We start from the raw sequence: 21,279 nt of genomic DNA, 5'->3' as shown, positions 1-21,279 counted from the left end.
TTACACATGCTGATAGGAATTCATGGGGGTATTAGCCAATGGGATGAAACTAGTTAAAGTAATCCAAAATGCTATGTTGGTGTGGATTATGGAAATTCAGAAAGAACTCGTGACAAGGTATTCGTGTCTGATTTACATTTTATCTCAAGACCACTTTCAATCTCCACGTGGATTTTACTAATACCATAGACAAGTATTAGGGCAGCACTGTGAAATCAATAGTTCAAGACAGATTGATTCCTCTGGCACAGAATAGTGACGTAAATTCATGCGATGAAATGAATGCACCAGCATCTTTGTACAGTACAGCTCCCTTGACTTTCAGGTCTGGCTCGATATAACCCAGCAGCCCCCGGCCCAGTTTAACCAGCAAGCCACAGAACCATGGGGGTCCGGGAGCACCACCCACAACACCCCCACTCTACTCCTGAGGGGCTTCCCTGGGGCCTGTCCCCCTATATGTTTTGATTTACTTTTCTGCTCTTTTGCACACCAGTATTTTTACTTGCACATCTGCTCATCTATCACTCGTGTTAATTTGCTAAACTAATTATGTCGCTACTATGGCCTGTTTATTGCCTTACCTCCTCACGCCATTTGCACACTGTATATACTCTTTCTATTGTGTTACTGACTGTACGCTTGTCTATTCCATGTGTAACTGTCACACTGCTTTGCTTCATCTTGGCCAGGTCGCAGTTGTAATTGAGAACTTGTTCTCAAATTGCCTACCTAGTTAAATAAAGGTAAGGGGAAAAAAAGTCCTCATCCAGGAGCCAGCAACTTCAGCAACTACCCTTTTATGCCGTGACTCAATCGCCCTGACAAACACTTTCTTTGGCAGTTGGCTTCAGGGCAGTCTGGCCAGCTTCTTGGTTGCCTCTCCATTAGCCTGAGAACACCTAGCAGACAACCAGAGAAGGGCCATCTATTTAAAGCCAGTAAGATCCAGAAGCTTGTGCAAGCCATGTTGGATAGTTAACTGGACAGACTCCGGCAGCCATCTTGTCAGACAGTGAAAAGTAAAAGATCAGTCTTGCACAGTACATGCTGGTGCATCAGGTCATGGGGCAGAACAGGAGACAGGACCCATGGGTGGCCAGTTGCTGTCTGTGGGACTCGCAGCCTGATGACTTTGCAGTTGCCATGTTCCAAAAACCCCTATTATTTCCTTGGTCCATTAGGTTTATTTTGCGTGAGTAAAAGGCACTGAGTGACAACCATTAGATCTAAGTTGCATCTAGTTCACCTGGAAGATTGTTGGTAAATTCCTAGGGCTAGAACATTAGTTCTAATGTATGGCCAACACTTGTTTGTGGATCAATTTGTATTTCACCAACGTCATTGTCAAATGTTGCATTCTTGTACAGACATTTTGCTCATGGGGCAAAAAAAGCAAACATTCAGTTGTAGTTTGATTAAAGTCAAGCAAATTGTCAAATAATTCAAAATGGTCAATGTGATTTCCATAAACTTTATTTTACGCCAATATAGCACAAATGTGATCATATTGAACATTTCCCATGTGTCAAGACCATACAATTACACAATAAATAAATGTATAAATAAAATAAATACAGGACATTATTGTGCACAAAAATAAAGATTCTGAAGAAGCAGATCCTTTCAAAACGTTGGATTTGACAAGACATTACCTGGAAGTGGTATAATACTTGCACTCAGGAATCACAGTTTAAGGATCAAACTCTGGGTAGAGGGCAATGTAAACCAAAGAGGATGGTACAGTATGATAAACACAATACTTATTTTTTTTACATACTGATACTACAGGGTTATACCATTTTATCAAAATCTTATACCAGGTAGTGACACTAGTGCTATTCAGACATTTGAAGTTAACCAATTCCAAGTAAAAAGTACTTGCCTCCGTAGACCATCTCATGCCACCACATCCACATTCAAAAGGGCTGTTATTGCACAATACAGGCAGACATCCTTCAAAGGCACTTTATCCCCTTTGCCAAATCGCAATGCAATGTAGCGCAGCCTTTTTCAACTGAACACTAAAAATCTATATTACCCAGTTAAGGTTAAAAAATAATGACCTTTTGGTATCTATAGCTAAAAACTAAAATAGTGGTAAAATTACTGCGAATCCAAAGAAAGTGAAAGTCGTCACACCCATTGCCCTCCGTATGCTGTTGTGTACCAATTTGTGAAGTGTAATTATCATAAAAAAGGCAAGCGATGTCAAAGCATAAAAAAAGCGAAGACCAACTTCACAGTTTTGACATTGGGGGGTGGTCACTTGGCAGCTTGTGATCCCACTCTGCCATTTCAGAATCAGGTCTGAGCATTAGCTGAGAGAACAGGGTCAGGTTTTTGTGTGCATGAAGTGAATCAAGCCAGTAGTGTGATACTGTAGTCAGATTATAGGTTCATTCAAAAAAACAAAAAACAAAGGGCACCATAGTCCAGAGGCCAGACACTAGCCTAAGATTGGGGAGGACTCCCTGAATGAACAGAGCCTCCTGGTCATTTGCTCCCAGTGGAAGCAGAAAGCAGCAGGTTGGTTGAGACTTGGATGGCGCCTGGAGTCATGGCCCTGGGGGAGAAGTTTTCCCTAGGTACAGAGCCATGATCAGCTTCCCCCCCCCCCACCTCACCTTACTTGAGCTGTGGGTCCATTATGAATCTCCGTGATGTTGGAGCAGCTGGACCACGTAGCGCATGCGGTGCCTCAGCTCGGCAGAACAGCCCATTTCTGACAGCATGCTCAGGAGGTATGTGTAGGAGACGCGTTCGCGGCTGATATAGGTCAGTAGGTAAGAGTCGGAGGACTTGCACAGGATGATCTTGGTGTGGTCGTTGTAGAAATTCACCTGGGGAGGGGGGAAGGTAAATAAAGTCACGGGGCATAATTAGTGCTAAGCTATCACAAGAGGGTTTTGAAACTAAATTGGTTCTCTAAAAGCAGCATTACATCTACAGGTTGTGACAGTGTGGCTGTAAGGCCTTACCTGCAGGGTACCGTTGTTGAAGAGCATCACCAGAGCATGGTCGGTCTTCACCCACTGCAGAAGGAGCGGTGGCTGGGAGGGAGGCTGGTCTTCACAGTGGAGGTCGCCACCCTGGAAGAGACAAGAAACTTGTTACATTACAACCCCATTTAGATCAAACTACAGTGGCTTGGGAAAGTACTCACCCCCCTGGCATTTTTCTTATTTTGCTGCCTTACAACCTAGAATTAAAGTTGATTTTTGGGGGTTTGTATCATTTGATTTACACATACCTACCAGTTTGAAGATGCAAAATATCTACATTCTTCAAGGCAAATCTGATCCAGCTCGTTCAAGTTGGATGGGTTCCGCTGGCGTACATCCATCTTTAAGTCATACCACAGATTCTCAATTGGATTGAGGTCTGTGGTTTGACTAGGCCATTCCAAGACAAATATTTCCCCTTAATAATCACTGGAGTGTTGCTTTAACAGTATGCTTAGGGTCATTGTCCTGATGGAAGGTGAACCTCCATCCCAGTCTCAAATCTCTGGAAGACTGAAACAGGTTTCCCTCAAGAACTTCCCTGTATTTAGCACCATCCATCATTCAATTTTGACCAGTTTCCTAGTCCCTGCCAATGAAAAACATCCCCACAGCATGATGCTGCCACCACCATGCCTCACTGTTGTGATGGTGTTCGAGGTGTTGTGTTTGCACCAGACATGCCAAAAAGCTAAATTTTAGTCTTGTCTGACCAGAGAACCTTCCTCCATATGTTTGGTGAGTCTCCCACATACCTTTTGGCAAACAAAATGTGTTCCCTTAAACAATGGATTTTTTCTGGCCACTTCTGTGAAGCCCAGCTCTGTGGAGTGTATGGCTTAAAGTGGTGCTATGGACAGATACTCCAATCTCCGCTGTGGAGCTCATTGATGCCTCCGATTAATGCCCTCCTTGCCTGGTCCGTGAGTTTGTGGGCGGCCCTCTTGGCAGGTTTGTTGTGGTGCCATATCCTTTCATTTTTTAAATAATGGATTTAGTCGTGCTCCGTGGGATTTACAAAGTTTAGGATATTTTTTTTTTTAACCCAACCCTTATCTGTACTTCTCCACAGCTTTGTCCCTGACCTGTTTGGAGAGCTCCTTGGTCTTCATGGTGTTGCTTGCTTTGTGGTGCCCCTTGCTTAGAGGCTTTGCAGACTCTGGGGCCTTTCAGAACAGGTGTATATATACACAGAGATCATGTGACAGAGCATGTGACCCTTAAATCAAGTCCACCTGTGTGCAAACTAAATAATTCTGCAATTTCTGAATGTAATTGTTTGCACCAGATCTTATTTAGGGGGTGAATACATATGCACACCACTTTTCCATTTTTTTATTTAAATAAAGTTATTTTTTTTAATTTCACCAATTTAGACTATTTTGTACATGTCCATTAAATGAAATCATAAATAAAAATATTTTTTAAAGACAGGTTGTAATGCAACAAAATAGGAAAAAAGCAGAGGGGGATGAATAGTTTTGCACAGCACTGTACATCCTGATTAGTCATACCCTGATAAGGTGGTTAATAGAGAACCTTCAATGCATTACCTCCATGAGGTTCTGTTCCATGTAGTTGGCCATCAGCTCCACGATCTGCTTCTGACTGCAGAGCTGCTCTGGTAAAGCACTGGCCTGAAAGGTGAAGTGTTTGTTGTTGGTCAAGCAGTAGTGCACAGTCCTGTGGGGAAAACAATGGAGATGCATTAAACAAGACAAGGGTTTGAGACATTGAAAAGGCTACAATAAACCAGCAGAATACAGGTTGGCAAATCAATAAACTAAGGCTAATAACTGCTTGATCATAATTTATCAAGTTGAAAAGGACTCTTACTTGCGTTGATCACACAGACTCAAGTGTGTCCCCTCATTGAAGAGCACACCAATGTTTTGATTGGAGAGCTGGTAGCCAAAGCCATATTTGTTGGAATAATCAACCCACTTTGTGACCCAGATAAAGGATTTGGGCCTGGAAAGACATGGCGGGTTTCTTGTAGCTGGAGAGGAAGACACTAGTTTAGAAATGGCTCAGTAATAGAAGATTTCAGTATAATCAACTTGTTTAAATGCCATTTGAAGTATAGTACTAGAATAGCTTGTGGAGAGGCTTAAAGCTCACCTGCAGGCATGGCAGACAAACAGCTGTTGAGGACCTTCATGGCCGACTCCACTATAGACGCTGGGGTAAGGCCATCTTCACACGCTTGAGAGGGGAGGGTGAAGTTTAGTTGAACTCCCCACCAACAGTGTGACAGTCTGGCAAACTGATTCAACCACTTATCAGGCCCATGAGCTCAGATGTTACAAAACAAGCCATGCACTTATGCCACTTAAATATAACCCATGTAGATGAAAAGCTGTCTCGGCTATACATATGGAAGAGATCATGATCTGTTAGTGGTCCATTATTGGCACATCACCACATTTAAAGCATCACGTTCAGCAATTGAGGTTCATCAAACATAACCCGAGTAGTGACTTACGTTCTGTGCTGCTGGCCACCGTGCCTTTAAAGGAGCGTGATGCTGCAGACTTCCTGGACTCCTCCTCAGCTGGTGTATCCAGCAGACCAGAGCTGACTTGCTGGCCTACTGTGGGAGGGGGAGCCTGAAAGAGGAAACAGCTGTCATGAGCGGTTGTCCTTCCTTAGAAAGAATGGCACATGAGCCAAATGCAGTTTGTTGTATTGAATGAGAGCTACAGACATCAGGGGGCTGGGAGAACTATGATTTACAGAGTGCATATGCAATTGCATTTTGTTCCACAGGCCTGATTCACAAACCTTTTAAAAGATGGATCAAGCCATCACCCACAATCTCCCCATAGATCATCTGGCTGAAATGGGATTCTGCTAAGTACAGTACAACACTATTCTGAGACATTCACTACTATGACTGCCCTCTGAGTCCCTTGATGGTCTAGGTCTCTTGCTTCATCTCGGCTAACAAGCAACACTGCTGCATTGTTTGAAAGTAATTAACCTTAAGTCTAGCCTGCACTATAGAAAAGTTTAGCTTATGCTAAAAACAATCCATCCTTCAAAATACATACCTCATCGGTGCAAACTGTTTTGTAACTCATCTGCCGACTGATGGAGCATTTGACGATGCCGGACACAAGTTTGGAGATGCTCTCTCGCTCTTCACAATGGTTCTTCTCCACTATAAAACCAAACCCGTTAAATTATACCCTGATTCAAGAGTTAATCCTGGGGTTAAACTGCAGCCTTTTGATGGTCAGTCATGACTTGCCACAAAGCTTACCTTTGGATTTTCTCTTGCCAAAGAGACTCTTGGCCATCTTCGTGAAAAACCTCTTGGCAGGGCTGGGCGGGTTGAGCTCTGGCACTGTCACACAGCTGCTGGGAGGCAGTTTATCTGGGGTGAAAGCCTGAGAAAAAAAAGTTTAGGTCAGGGAAACTGCAAATTGTACCCAAATTGCATCTAAAGATGAAGCATAATGCAATTGGAATTTCATTCAAAATACAAGTACAAATCAAGGCATTGGAGGGGGCTCAAAATATAATCCAATGAGTAAAAAGCATCAGGAATTGGTGCTGTAAAGTCACGCCTAATTCCAGGGCATGGGCCACATACCTTGGTGAAGAATTGGTGGTTCAGGATTTGGTCTAGTGTGAGGCGGTCACTGGGGTCCTTCTGCAAAATGCCAGAGATGAGCTTCTGAGCCGCAGGAGACAGGGTCGAGGGCAGGTTGTATTTTACTTCCTTGATACACTTGTATGTCTCCTTCAGGTCAAGGGTTTCAAAGGGAGGGTTCCCACACATCAGCGTGTACCTGGTTAAAGCAAATAAAAATATTAAGTCTCTCCACAGCCAGGTGATTTAAACTGTTGACACATTCCTCTCTGAGGAATGTTATAAAAGCCTAAACTAGCTTACCAGTGGTCTACCGCATAACCCTTAAACCATTTGAATACACTCAATTGTGTATATCATTTACATTCAAGGCCTAAGTAGGAGCTGTAGCACCACCATATATCAAAGTGTGACAAGTACGCACTTAGTCAAATACAACTGACAACAAGACAAACATTCCAAGTATACTTACATTACACAACCTAGTGACCAGACGTCAGACTCTGTTCCATGGCCCTGCCTGTTCAACACCTCGGGTGCAAGGTAGTTTGGCGTTCCACAGATTGTTCTGAGGAGAAACCATTTGCATTAGAGCAGTTGTTCACCTCGGATTGGCTTTGAAGGAAACAAGAATATTCCGCCAAAGGAATAGGACATATTCCACCAGTTTACTTACTTCTTCCTCTGCTCGACTGTTTCCAACTTCGCAGCAAGCCCAAAGTCTCCCAACCGCAACTCCATGTTCTCATTCACAAAGAAATTGCCTGCAAGGGCAACATTTATAAAGTCAGTTTTCCCAGGCCTCCCATGAGGAATAGTCTGAAGTGCTTTGATATAAAAGTACAACCAAATAATGACAAATTCAAAATATGCCACGAAGATGATCAAAATGTCTGAACATAATGAGAGATTGTGTGGTAAAATAATCCAAACGATACATCTTATTCCACAAATCACCCTACACACCTAATTTGAGATCCCTGTGAAGGATGCCTCTGTTGTGAAGGTATTTCAGCCCAGATATGATCTGCCGGAGGTAGTACCGCACTTCTGGGTCTGTCAGTGTGTGTCTTGCTTTCCAAATGTGTGCCAGGGACTACAAAGACACGGTCAGAGTGTTGTTAGTACCCAGTGAACACCCTTCAGAACGTCTGCACAAGCTGTACCACCACAGACCAACGCAACCGCACAGCTCACCTTTCTACTGCAGAGCTCAAGGAAAATATAGATGTTGTCTTGGTCTTCGAAATGATGGGAGAACTTTACCACATGTTTGTGATGTAGGGTTTTGTGAAGTTCGATTTCATTTGTTATCTGTCAGAAGAGTAATAAAACAGGTACACAAAATATATCAGTAGGAATAAAGACTAATCCTTTTTGGAAAGGAGTTAAAGTCTGCAGATGATTGACAATGAAATGCGTCCTTACCTTATCCCTCTGATGAGGTTTTGACACCCTGCTCTGTGGTATCACCTTCACAGCATACATTTTGTTGCTGGAAAGGTCTGTCATTTCATAGCATCTTGCAAAGCCACCCTTTGAAGTAAAACAATACACTACAAATCAGTATCGGCCATAAAAATTACTGTTGACAGTGACATGTCTTTTCATGCATGCTACTTTGCACCTGCCTGTTGGCATTGCCTATCCAATGACGTATGTTGTAACCACACATCTTGTACAAAAATGCGATGCCTTTCTTCAAACAAATTCTTAAATAAGAATGACATTAGCAGTTGTGTCAATTACACTACCATTTGTTTATAATGAAATGTAATTCGAATTAGGATAATGCGACTGCAGCATTTTAACAAAACAAAAAAATCTTCCCCATGCGGCAGCAGACAGGCGAAGATGTTTAGACACTGGGCTGTGTTGATACATACATATTCTAAATGCATCTTGTATCATGATACAATGTATGTACATTCTATCAACTACTTAATTATCAGTGACACGTCCGGCGTTACATCGCATCATTACAACTGGCAAAAGAACGTTAAGCCATCCATCATGAGAATAGTTATTTTAATAAAATAAAAAGGCGGCTGGAAGATAGCCTACCAATGACCTCAAAATAAAGTCAGAAGAGACAATCTCGATAGTACCTTTGATTATACCTCGCTAGAGAATTAATGAAGCTGGTTGAGTGTCATATCCCGCACGTGGTCATTATCCCGCAATGAAACAATCACATTTGAGTGTAACGTGTACCCAGCCCTTGCTCGCAGAACATGCGAACCAACCCGGAATAAATCATGCCAATTAATGAAAGTTGCCACGTTGTAACACTGACGCAGCAATAGCCAATCTCTTCATACTACCATCAAGCCACATTATCACCAGAACGGCGTCTAAATAATTGATTTGTGTGCGATACATAGCAGCACGTAGATCACATTGATAGAATAATATACCTTTCCCAGAAGCTTTCCTTTGCTGTAAGATTTTCCTGTCTTGGAATCAGTCACCACCTGGGCGAGATCTGGTTTGATTTGTTCCGATTTTGTCTTGTTCGGTTTAATAGGAAGAATAACTTGGCCATGTTCTGGACAAGGCTTGAATAGATCCGGATTCATCGTGAGACATGAAGTACGCTGAGAGGTGGTAAAACACGCAGTATCCATTCATCCAAAAATAATTATCCAACAATCCTCTGAATAAACAATTTATCCTTTTAGCGGTGTTGTATCCTGAAATGCAACTCGTATACATCTGACATGCCCAAGCAGAAAATTCCTCAGCTATATAAACTGTCCCTGACGTCACAGAAGTGGGCGGATGAATAGGTGGCTCATTCCTGAAATGAACCAACCATATTTGCTCGAAATACTTCTCAATCAAAGCTGACTGAAACGATAAATGTGATTTTTATGTGTGTGTGAAATACTGAATGTCCCCATGAACAATTTATCCAGTCACGTGACTGTATTGATTCCACTGCTGTTGAATGATGTGATTTTTTTGAGAGACATGGACGGTTTAAACCTGTCTTATAAAATAGGCAAGACATTTTTTCACATTATCAGAGCAACAACACTATCATACAGTGGTGTAAAGTACTTTTAAGTAAAAATACTTTAAAGTACTACTTAAGTCGTTTTTGGGGTTATTTGTACTTTATTTTACTATTTATATTTTTGACAACTTTTACTTCACTACATGCCTAAAGAAAAGTATGTACTTTTTACTCCATACATTTTTCCTGACACCCAAAAGTACTCGTTACATTTTCAATGCTTAGCAGGAGAGAAAAATGGTTCAATTCACATACTTATCAAGAGAACATCCCTGGTCATCCTTACTGCCTCTGATCTGAAGGACTCACTAAATACATGCTTCGTTTGTAAATGATGTCTGAGTGTTAGTGTGCAACTGGCTAGTTGTAAATAAAAAAAATAGAAAATGTGTCGTCTGCTTTGCTTAATATAAGGAATTTAAAACGTTTTATACCTGTACTTTTACTTTTGATACTTAAGTATATTTTAGCAATTACATTTACTTTGATACTTAAGTATATTTAAAACCAAATACTTTTAGACTTTTACTCAAGTAGTATTTTACTGGGTGACTTTCACTTTTACTTGAGTCATTTTCTATTAACGTATCTTTACCTTTACTCTAGTATGACAATTGGGTACATTTCCCACCATTGCTATTCTATCAGAGCACGTCACACATGACATGGATATTCACGATTAAATATATATTTATTCACGTATCTTGTTAGTGTGATTTTGTCTCAAAATTTGTAATGTAACCAGTATCTTAGGAATTAAATTACATGTAATAAAATAAAAACCGCAATCAACGAACAGCATTTTATCACATTGACATTATCACTTGGCTGAACATATTGAGGCTGTCTACTCATTTCACTTCTGACAGTGCATGGGAAAGTGATTCCAGATGCCACCTAGCGGAGTAAACATTGAATGGTTTCAGCATGAACTATACCACATTCGGCAGTGGGGGCGCGGGGGTCCGGCTTTAAATGTACTCATGAAAGTTGTAATAGTAGAATGCACAAAGTGCAATTTCGAACTTGGGTAGTGCATCATGAGTTCCTCTTGTCATGTTAGTCATTGCATACCTTAGCGAGCTATTTATAACTTGTCAGAAATGTCCAGATCAACTAGCCCATGCCAGCTAACGTTTTTTATTTAGTTTTTTTAGCCTATAAATATTGCTGTACTTTTTTTGTCACTCAAATATCACATGACTACACATTAGACATGGTAAAATGTATAGAATTGAAAGGAAAATAGCTTTAAAACATCAAAATGTTCTTTGCACCTCATGAGAAAATGTGTAGAATTGCAGGAAATAAGCTTTAAACATGCTAAATTCCCTACACCAATAAGAGGGGTGCGAACAGCTTGTGTCATGAACAGGGCCTGTGGCCATAGAAATAGTCTAGGGGTGCACAGCGGTGTTACCCAATGCTGGAAGGGGGGACCGCAACGCGGAGTGTCTGGATACAGCTATATTAGTCATATACCACAACCCCCTAAGGTGCCTTATAGCTATTATAAACTTGTTAACATCGTAAAATGATTTTTGTCATACCTGCAGTAGAGTCTGATATATCACAGATTTCAGACAATCAGGGCTCAAACCACCTTGTTTATAATGGCAAATAATCAGTGGCTGGGTTAATTCAGGATCTGGACACACCCAGTAGGTCAACCCTTTCTCAGCTTTACATGTTGAGACGCTGTTTTCAAAACGGTAAATTTTCAGCAATCGGAAAGCTGCTTCCTTGGTTGTAGGCATAAAATACATTTTACGAATAAATAATGTTTCTTTTTAATAAAGGTTCCTGCTAATAATTGCCCCCCTGTAATTCAAACAATGGCAATCCCTTTTTATGTAAATGTCCCTGGGGTCTGCATCTTGATCACTTCACTTGCATTTCAGAATCAGACTATGGAAGGCAACAATAAACATTTAATTATAGTGAATAACTTTGACATTTTATTCTGAAATGCATGAATGAATACATACATGCAATTTTACCTTCACAAATATACTTTGTGATCTTCCTCATAAAGTGGGATTTTAACACAGTTATCACCTTTTGAATGATTTGAGGATGAACAGTACTGCAAACTTTCATTTTCAACCAGTCTAAAGACTTTTAAGAGGGCATTGGAATGCAAAATCAATGTACAAAAATAAAAAAACGAATGAAGGACTGGAAGGTTGGTAGATTTAGAGCAGGGGTGTCAAACTCATTCCATGGAAGGCCTAGTGCAGGGTTTTCCAAACTCAGTCCCTGGGATCCCAAGGGGTGCACGTTTAGGTTTTTGCCCTAGCACTACACAGCTGATTCAAATAATCACCAAGTTTAGACAATTTGAATGAGCCCAGGACAGAGTTTGTGAATCGCTGGCCTAGTGTCTGCAGGTTTTTGATTACAATTAAGACCTAGAAAACCAGGTGAGGGAAGCTCTTTACTAATTAGTGATCTTAATTCATGAATTAAGTACAAGGGAGGAGCGAAAACACGCAGACACTCGGCTCTAGGTGCAATGAGGTTGACACGTGATTTAGAGGGGGTGGATCAGGTTCAAAACATGCCCATGTTGCTAATGTCTCCATCTCCTTTGGCTTTCTTGTCCTGGGACTCAGACCAGGCCTTGTTGATGGTGCGCTTCATCTCATCGTCCCCATCAGAGTACATCTTTTTCAGCATGCTCATTAGTCCATCGCTAGGATCAGCATTCTCGTCTGGGTTTACACTGGGCTTACTGTGCAAAAGCGACAATGTTATTTGTATTTCTCTAAGAAGGTTTGGCAGTAAACATCCTGAACAGTGTCAAAGTTACAGCTCAATATCCATTACAAGTCTAATCAATTAAGAGTGATTTAATCTTGAACCATTCAATTATTTAGCACACTAAATTGTGTTTGACTTACTCCTTTTCTTTGATCTGTTTCTGCACCTGTGTTAAGCATTCCCACTTCTTGGTAGTCTTCTTCTTACACATTACCAGGACCATATCCGTTTTAATCTATAACAAATAAGGATATGACAAGGTGTGTGTAATTTACACTTTGCCCAGATAAAGTATTGCAGTTTACAATGTTGATGTAAATCTAAAAGAATCAAACACCTTTTTAGAGCTGTCCTGAACATCAACAGGATTAAGAAGATTGTTGATCGTCATTTGATGGTTCTTCCCATCCAAATCGTTCACAAGTAGAACGAAAGACCTGTATGCAGGAAACAATAGATCAGTTTAAATTTTTAAAAAAATAAACAGGCAAAAGTATTGACTAAGAGAGAGCAAAGAAAAGGGATTAAAGCATTTATCAATGTGACATGACTAAAGCATAGCCTACCTCTCTGTGAAAGTGACCATCACATTTTCTGGTGCAATCTTGTGTACACCATTGAGGGTGATGTAGATTTTGACAAAATGTTCTGATTGGTCCCACCCTGCGTCAAAGAACATGCATTCATTGTAAAAGCAGCAGTTGCCGTTGCCTACATTTTTTAAAATTAGTGTTTGCTAGCTGAGCTGCTAGGAAAGCAATTCATACTTTTAGATATTACAAAAGTAGTACCATAGTTGTTTATTTTGACTGTGTATGCTTTTGAGGCAGACGTTGAATCTGCCTCCCTTTTTGCCTGCTGCTCTTTCTGATGTCGCTTCACTGAAATTTCCTTCTCAATCTTCTTCTGTTCCTGTTTGAGGACATCCTGAACACGTGTTCTCTCAGACTTCTCCAGAAGACTGGCGATCTCCTGTAGGTCTGTCTCCAACTGGTTGATCTAAGTGTATATATATATATAAAAAAACGTTTGTCTGAACATCGAGAATAAAGTTAACGTTAGCTAGCAAACATTGATTTGCAACAGCTAGCTAGTAAGCAACTCACTCGTTAGCTAGCTAACAAGTAAGTTAGCTGCCACACCAAAACGCCAACATTAAGCTAACTAAAGTTGACTAGCTACTTGACATGCCACGGTTGACTTAATATTTAGTTAACTAACGTTACTGGTCCGTACAAACTGTGTACAATTTAGATCATATTAAAATAACTAGAATTAAATATTCTAGCTCATTCCCAATTCTATGGCGCAACATCAGCTAACGTTAGCTAGCTTGCTAACGATACCATCCCAGATAAGCATTGGTAGCTAACTGGCAAGTAACCAGGCTGAGAAGACTTTGACCGGGCTATTTTCATGCAATCCTCAGCAGTCCCATAACAAGATGGCTGATTACCTGTTCGCTGAGGTCCATTTCGTCGTTTATTCTGTAAGGTTTGTATGGGTGTGTTTGGATAGATTAACAGCGAAGATTCCAATTGCTCCTTTGTAACAATGAAAATGCTCCGTCTAGAGCGATTGATGTTTGAGTTGAGTTCCGCCAATATTTTCACCTTTCGCTATCGGTCAAAATGTGCACTGTACAATGTCCAAGGATACCTGAAAATCAATTAGCCTATGAATCATTTTTTTAAACTTTTCTTTCACATTACTAGAGTTGAAGGAAACAAGTACAACTACTATTTGGCTCAGAATAAAAATCAACAGTGTATTTAGATGAAAGCACTATATTTGCTCTGAGACGCAGTAGTAGTACGTTTTATTGGTTTCTCGCAGTCACACTGAATTGTACAAATTTACAATCATAACATCAATCATATATAATTATCGAATAGTAAAATCCTAAACTAGCAAAACACTTGTGCAATATGCTGAAATCGCTCTGCCATTTCCTGGTTGCTAAAATTCTAATAGTTCGCCTAATTTCAGTTTGTGACAAAACAAGCAATTCATTAGTGTTGAGAATCAACGTACCATCTAAACCGCTGTGAAATATGTCAATAACCCAAAACATAGTATTTTCAGCTGGTTGAAGCTGGTGTACAAAACTGAAAGTAAAGACACAAAAACTAAACTTAAGAACAGAAAGCATACAAATAGTGCACAAAGAACTGATCTACCGCTTCTTATATACTGACAAAAAATATAAAGGCAACATGCAACAATTTCAACGACTTTAATGAGTTATAGTTTATATAAGGAAACCAGTCAAATAAATTAATCAGGCCCTAATCTATGGATTTCACATGACTGCGCAGCCATGGGTGGGCCTGGGAGGGCATAGATCCACCCACTTGGCAGCCAGGCCTACCCACAGGCCACTGAGGAGCCCAGCCAATCAGAATGAGTTTTTCCCCACAAAGGGGCTTTATTAAAGCAGTCCTGGGCTGGTGTGGTTACACGTGGTCTGGGGTTGTGAGGCCGGTTGGACTTAAAACCAAGTTCTCTAAAACGACGTTGAGGTGGGTTATGGTAGAGAAATTAACATTAAATTATCTTGCAACAGCTCTGGTGGACATTCCTGCAGTCAGCATGCCAATTGCACACTCCCTCAAAATCTGTGGCAATGTGTTGTGACAAAACTGCACATTTTAGAGTGGCCTTTTATTGCCCCCAGCACAAGGTACACCTGTGTAATGAAAATAAAAAAGAGCCGCACACTCTAGGAGCTCAGATGCAAAAATATTTAATTTACCAACGTTTCGACAGGCAAGCTGTCTTCATCAGGGTACAATCACAGACACTGCGGGATGACTCGTTTATATATAGTGTCAAGACACACAGGTGTCTGTAATCATGGCCAAGAGTGGCCTAATATCATTGGTTAATTTCTCATATTAAAATGGCATAGAAAGAGCAACATACAATAAATACAAATGGATAGCATACGATCATAGACTCACTAAAGACCACACAAGACTACAAACAACCACAATGGCAAAGTCACAACAAACACAACAATCACAAGAATGGCTTCAGATCAAGTCCACGTTAAGACCGAAGGGAGCAAGGGTCTTTAAATAAAATATCCAAGCAGCCTCTCTTCTTAACAATAAATTATCAAGGTCACCCCCTCTCCTAGGGAGGGTGACATGTTCGATGCCAATATAACGCAAAGATGAAATCGAGTGGCCTGCCTCCAAAAAGTGGGCCGCAACTGGGTAGGTCAAGTTTTTGCACCTAATGGTGCTACGATGCTCTGAGATACGTACTTTTAATTCACGCTTTGTTTTACCCACATCATTTTTACCACAAGGACAAGTTATAAGATAAATAACTGCCTTAGTGGAGCACGTAATAACACATTTGATTGGGATCGATTTCCCTGTTTGTGGATGTTTGAAGGATCTGCATTTATAAGTGCCATTGCATTGGGCACAGCCATTACACTTATAATTTCCATCCAGTAGGGGCGCAAATAGACGTTGTTCAGGAATATCTTGGGGGGTTAAATCAGAGTGTACCAATTGGTCTCTGAGATTTCTGCCCCGCGAAAATACGACCAAGGGAAGGTCCGAAAACACATTACCGAGACTATCATCGGATTTTAGAATATGCCAATGTTTGTGAACGATTCCCTTAATTTGTTCAGAGCGCTTTGAATAGCGGGTAGTTAGAATGCAAGAATGCGTCTTTTTGCGAGACTGCCCTTGAAAAAGGTCATGTCTCGTTTTGTTTTGAATTTTCTCAATGGCATTATTAATCTGATCATTTTTGTACCCCCTCTCCTTGAACTTTCTTTGCGTCTCAGCCATATTTCTGTCGAAATCTGATTGTTTTTTGCAAATTCTTTTGATTCGACAGAATTGGCTGTAGGGCAAACTATTTTTCAAGGGAAGTGGGTGACAACTGTCAGCCCTCAACAAACTGTTACGATCAGTAGGTTTCCTGTAAAGATCAGTGTATAGAACATTATCTTCACACAAGATCAAGAAAACTGATTTGACGTGTATCAGATTGCATAGTAAATCTCAAATGTTCAGAACAGGAGTTAAGAAAATCACCTGTGTAATGATCATACTGTTTAATCAGCATCTTGATATGCCACACCTGTCATGTGGATGGATTATCTTGGCAAAGGAGAAATGCTCACAAACAGGGATATAAACAAACTTGTGCACAAAATGAGAGACATAAGCTTTCTGTGCATATGGAAAAATTCTGGGATCTTTAATTTCAGGGAAAACAGAAAGGAAAACGCCACACTGCTGCTCATGCTCCCAGGTGATATTTATTTATAACAACGTTTCGACCCTTAGGTCTTCATCATGCATCCATATCCCAGGGGCCTGTTGCACAAAACTAGGATAAGGGATTAAGCCAGGATATCTTGGTGATCCTGGCTCAATTGATCCGTAATCCGGTTGCACTAAAGATGGATAGGGGGCAGGAGGATATGTTATGGTATAAATTACCATGGAGATTTATTCTGTGGAGCTAGCCTGCTCCAGACCAGGCTAAATTCCAGGATCTATTTAATCTCATCCCTAATGTCAGTCAGCAGTCACCACAAATGGAAACCAATAGTTATTTCACTGCTCACTATACATTGTTATCACATATAACTAGACCCACTGTTATTTAAACGTTTGTGATCATTAATTTCAATGATTTTGGATAAAAAATGATTTTTAGATGATGTTGCTATCATTAGATAATTTACAGTTTCCCATAGACTATAAGGCTATATATAAAATGATAGAATATTAGGGCCACAGAGGGGAAAAAAACACAAGTCATAATATTGTAACCAGTTGTTTTAAAGGAGGACAGTTGTTAAAATGACAGACGTGGGGCATTTCGTGAAATTGTACTTCAGTATGGTTTCATAAACAAAGACATGCTGATGTGCCAGAATATTAAGTATCACATTGTCATAAGTATCAAAACTGTAAAAACAATATGTAGCTTTTCTGCAGAAAGAACCAGCCTCATAAATTTATGACTTTATCCTTTTTCTTCAGTGTGGCCCTAGTACTCTGTCATATAAACAAATACACATTCCATATGAATATAAAAACACAATGTGTAACATTATGTTCCTTTATTGAATAAGGACAAAACAAAGCAGGTAAACCATCAGCTCCTTTCGAAACTGAAGTCACAGTGACTCTACAAGATGGAAAGCACAGAATCCAAGCATATTATACAAAATGATACATACACATTCAAAGGTCTGTATATAACACACCCTGCATGTCTGCACACTAAAATAAATGCAGGACAAATCCATACACATCAACTGAACAGACAAATGAATGGATGCAGTAGCCTCCCTGCAGCCTTGTATTACACACAGTATACCGCACAAACATCATAAGAGGCCAAATTCGTCAAAAAACGAACCCAAAAAAAACCAAATTCCTCTGCCACCGCAGGACATATTTAACCAAAATTGAAAGCACACATACTAACTAAAATAATTCAACACATATTGGTCCCTCAGCAGCCGACCACTGTCGTCATCAGGGAAGATTGCCGGATTGTCCCAGTCCATGGCTGGTGGCACTCTGGGGGCCCTCTCCTTCCTCAGGCAGGCCACATTGTGGAGGACAGCACAAGCCACAGTAATATCACATGCCCTAACAGGGCTGACCCTTAATTTGTGAAGGCAGTGAAAGCGTGCCTTCAGGAGGCCAAAGGTCATTTCAACTCTGGCCCTGGTCCTGGCATGGGCATGGTTGTAGGCCTGCTGTGCTTCCTGGGGGTCTGTGAAAGGTGTCAGGAGAAAAGGCTGGCAGCCATACCCCCTGTCTCCCAGCAACACACCAGAGAATTCACCTGTCAACACAAAATCTCATCATTACTACCTCATAAACACAGTGATATTCTTGACACAGCCATGATGGTTATAAATAGGGGTTGTGTGGCTTACCTTGTGATAGGCACTGATAGATTTCAGAGGCCCGAAAGATTCTGGAGTCATGGACTGAGCCAGGCCATTTTGCCACAACATTGCTGATCACACAGTCAGCATTGCAGACCATCTGAAATCATAAGATGAGGAATATTACACCAATCAATGCACATCACTGGCAATGCAGAGTGTTCGTCAATGGACAATATCAAAAAGTTATGTTCACCTGAACATTAATGCTGTGAAAGGATTTCCTATTCACAAAATCGGCCTCATGGGCACCTGAGGGGGCTTTTATCCTTATGTGTGTGCAGTCCACTGCACCAATGACATTGGGGAAACCTGTCACACAAAGTAATGAGTATCCTACTATGTGTTAACAGTTGTCCTGTAATTTGTAGATCCTCTTACCTGCAATCCTATAGAACTCCTCTTTGATGTCACAGAGTCTTCTGTGGCCAGGGAAGGAGATGAAGACATCTGCTAATGCTTTGATAGCCAGACACACACTCCTTATTGTGCGGCAAATTGTGGCCTTGTTCAGCATCCCCCACTGAGTACAGGAAGGCTCCACTAGCAAAAAAGCGCAAGGCCACACAAACCATTTGCTCCACACTCAGTGCATGGCTCCGTGCAGTGCGGTGCTTAATCCTGGGACCCAGTAGTCTGCATAGATACCTGATGCCATCTGCAGAAAACCTGTATCTTTCATATAGATGGTCATCAGGGAAGGCCAGTGGGTCCAACCGGTCCCTGAAGACCCTTTCTCGCCTGAAGGCTCTCCTCAGCACAAGTGCTTCTTCATCCACCACATCTCGCACGAATGGGCATGCCATTGTCAGAGCAGAAAGGAACACACAATTTTGGGCCTTCATATAGGCTAGTGGCCACACCTGGTGCTGGGGGGGTGGGCAAAAGAGGGCGATGCCTTATAACGATGACTTGGTTGTACTGATTGCTGGGAAAATAAAAAAAACCTTAGAAAGATGCCACCGTCCTGTGTGCTCACAATAAGAGCTCATATGTCATGGCTCACTTGACTTTACGAGAATATACCTAATTTTTATTTTGAGCTGTGTCATCTTCTTGGAGCTGGGGGAGGAAAGAAAAATAATGATTAATACATTTGTGTTACAGTTAGCATACAGTGTACATTGAAGGCATATCTCACCTCCCTCTCAAGTTTTTTTATTTCAAGGTCCAGTTTCCTAATTGTCCTCTTTTTTATTTCGGACTCCAGTGCAAGATTTTCCATCTTTTTCTTCTTGTACTGAATGTCTATGTCTGCCAGTTCTATTTGGCGCCGGAGGTGGTTGCCATACAACTTTCTGATAGCTTGTGAGCTCTGTGAACACAATACAATTAGCGCAGCTGGAATTTGGCAGGATGTGGTGTCCTTTTATTAATACGCACTATGTTGCCAGGCTGGTTTTCCCACTGTATAGCATCTGGGTCCTGTAAAAGAAATTAGATTTTTTGATTTTGATGAGGACTCCTCACCATTGTAGAGTAAATAGTACTTTCACAGTCTTAACATGATACCTCATGCCTTCTGGAATCCAGAGAGATGGTCTCCTCCTCATCATCGTCTCCATCATGTGCAGTTGCTGCTGCACTGGGGCCTTCACCCTATCACATTTAATCGGATTCATATTGAAGCTAGTAGACAAGACATGCCAGGCCTACAGTATGCCTTTGATGAAGTACTCACTGGATCAGCATCGTCTGGTGCTTGTGCTGGTGGCTCTAACAGGAACACAGTGCTGCCAGACACTGCAAGGCAATAGGTAAACCAAAGTCAGACAGTCCAAATTGATTCAATATGAATGTGGTTGTATCCCATGTAGAGATGGAAGGACATACCTTGAATGAAGCGGGTGGCATCTTGGGAGGAACCTATGCTCGTCTCTTTCCCCCCAGGGATCCCCTCTAAGACGGGCCTGCCTTTATTTAGCTCCAAGGCCATGTCCTCTGCTGGGGTAAGGTCAGCCTTTGGTGACCCACCACCCGTGCCTTGTCTGTGGGTATTCTTTTTCACTGCTAAAACAGTACAGACAATGTGTGAGCAGGCACCTTCTGGGTACAATATATGCTTGTGCTTTGTTAAATATTAGTCAGGGACCATACCATTCTGCAGAATGTTCTTGTATTTGATTTTGACCTGCTGCCATGTCCGTTTTGGCCCGTTCATGTTTAATCTACACACACACACACACACACACACACACACACACACACACACACACACACACACACACACACATTTAATGGAGTCACACTGCAAAAAATTACTTGGTATTTTTGTCTTGTTTTCAGTAAAAATATCAAAAAATGTATCATAGCTTTATACAGTGTGATGGAGTTACTTTACACAATTTCACTCATATCTGCAGTGCATTTCAAATAAAAATTTAACCGTTTCATAATTACAGTACAACTGCATTTTTGGAGATGTGAATTAAATATTTGAATTGTAATTGTGATGTTTCAGCGGAGCGGTGAGTGTGTAATTGTGCACTACTTACGCATTCAGGCGGTCTGCAATACTTTGCCACGCTTTTTCTCTTTGCTTTATCACTGTGGCGGTGTTGCCTTTCTTCTTAATTATATCTTTTACCTCCTCGTATGCCTCCATGAGGATTTGTGCTTCAGACGGGGAAAAGTACGCGGCTCTAGTTGCCATGGTAAATCAGTTAATCTGTGATCTGTGGCGGGGTCTATTTGAGTGAGCCGTGAGCGCGCACCTATCCAGGATTGGTTTCACCTGGCTTAATGAATCCGTGTCTGCTCATCCTGGCTTGGTCTTTGTGCAACCAATTAAGCCTGGACGCACATGTTTTGGCTTCATTGAGCTCAGCTGAGTCATTTATCCCGGATGTCTTAATTCTACTTTTGTGCAACAGGCCCCAGGTGGGGGTGAAAGGTCCTATATATAGGGGCAGTACTCAGTGACATAACTTCCTGAAACAGGAAGTAA

At 41.2% G+C, this 21,279-nt stretch overlaps 3 protein-coding genes across 6 annotated transcripts; all 3 read right to left on the bottom strand.

The window, feature by feature from the left end:
• Positions 1–1,460: 1,460 nt before the first annotated feature.
• Positions 1,461–9,339, bottom strand: plk3 (polo-like kinase 3 (Drosophila)). Its single transcript, XM_071376131.1, has 15 exons — positions 9,021–9,339; positions 8,032–8,139; positions 7,801–7,917; positions 7,570–7,699; positions 7,280–7,367; positions 7,076–7,171; positions 6,604–6,802; positions 6,271–6,397; positions 6,059–6,168; positions 5,491–5,614; positions 5,127–5,210; positions 4,842–5,004; positions 4,559–4,688; positions 2,982–3,092; positions 1,461–2,843 (listed from the first exon to the last, which is right to left on the bottom strand). Exons 1-15 carry the CDS (start codon positions 9,228–9,230, stop codon positions 2,649–2,651), a joined length of 1,992 nt encoding a protein of 663 aa, XP_071232232.1. The 5' UTR covers positions 9,231–9,339; the 3' UTR covers positions 1,461–2,648.
• A 2,196-nt stretch (positions 9,340–11,535) lies between these two features.
• cacybp (calcyclin binding protein) lies at positions 11,536–14,178 on the bottom strand. Its single transcript, XM_071377667.1, has 6 exons — positions 13,842–14,178; positions 13,177–13,384; positions 12,952–13,048; positions 12,723–12,822; positions 12,526–12,620; positions 11,536–12,356 (listed from the first exon to the last, which is right to left on the bottom strand). The coding sequence occupies exons 1-6, from the start codon at positions 13,857–13,859 to the stop codon at positions 12,176–12,178; spliced, it is 699 nt and encodes a 232-aa protein (XP_071233768.1). The 5' UTR covers positions 13,860–14,178; the 3' UTR covers positions 11,536–12,175.
• A 3,275-nt stretch (positions 14,179–17,453) lies between these two features.
• Positions 17,454–21,213, bottom strand: LOC139560132 (myb/SANT-like DNA-binding domain-containing protein 4). 4 transcript variants are annotated; one of them, XM_071376666.1, is made up of 11 exons: positions 20,828–21,213; positions 20,430–20,500; positions 20,166–20,342; positions 20,014–20,075; positions 19,845–19,931; positions 19,716–19,757; positions 19,474–19,647; positions 19,359–19,394; positions 18,714–19,260; positions 18,321–18,432; positions 17,454–18,226 (listed from the first exon to the last, which is right to left on the bottom strand). In XM_071376666.1, the coding sequence occupies exons 1-8, from the start codon at positions 20,983–20,985 to the stop codon at positions 19,359–19,361; spliced, it is 807 nt and encodes a 268-aa protein (XP_071232767.1). In that variant the 5' UTR covers positions 20,986–21,213; the 3' UTR covers positions 17,454–18,226; positions 18,321–18,432; positions 18,714–19,260. The 4 variants fall into 4 exon arrangements, with proteins under 4 accessions (XP_071232767.1, XP_071232766.1, XP_071232765.1 ...); XM_071376665.1 differs by adding an exon at positions 18,529–18,644 and having other exon boundaries at positions 18,714–19,647; XM_071376664.1 differs by having other exon boundaries at positions 19,359–19,647.
• Positions 21,214–21,279: the final 66 nt, after the last annotated feature.

The sequence above is a fragment of the Salvelinus alpinus genome, chromosome 30 (assembly GCF_045679555.1).
Source record: "Salvelinus alpinus chromosome 30, SLU_Salpinus.1, whole genome shotgun sequence".
In the NCBI taxonomy this organism is placed as follows: Eukaryota; Metazoa; Chordata; class Actinopteri; order Salmoniformes; family Salmonidae; genus Salvelinus; species Salvelinus alpinus.
Note: the sequence above shows the minus strand (reverse complement) of the source record. Positions and strands in the feature narration are given on the sequence as shown.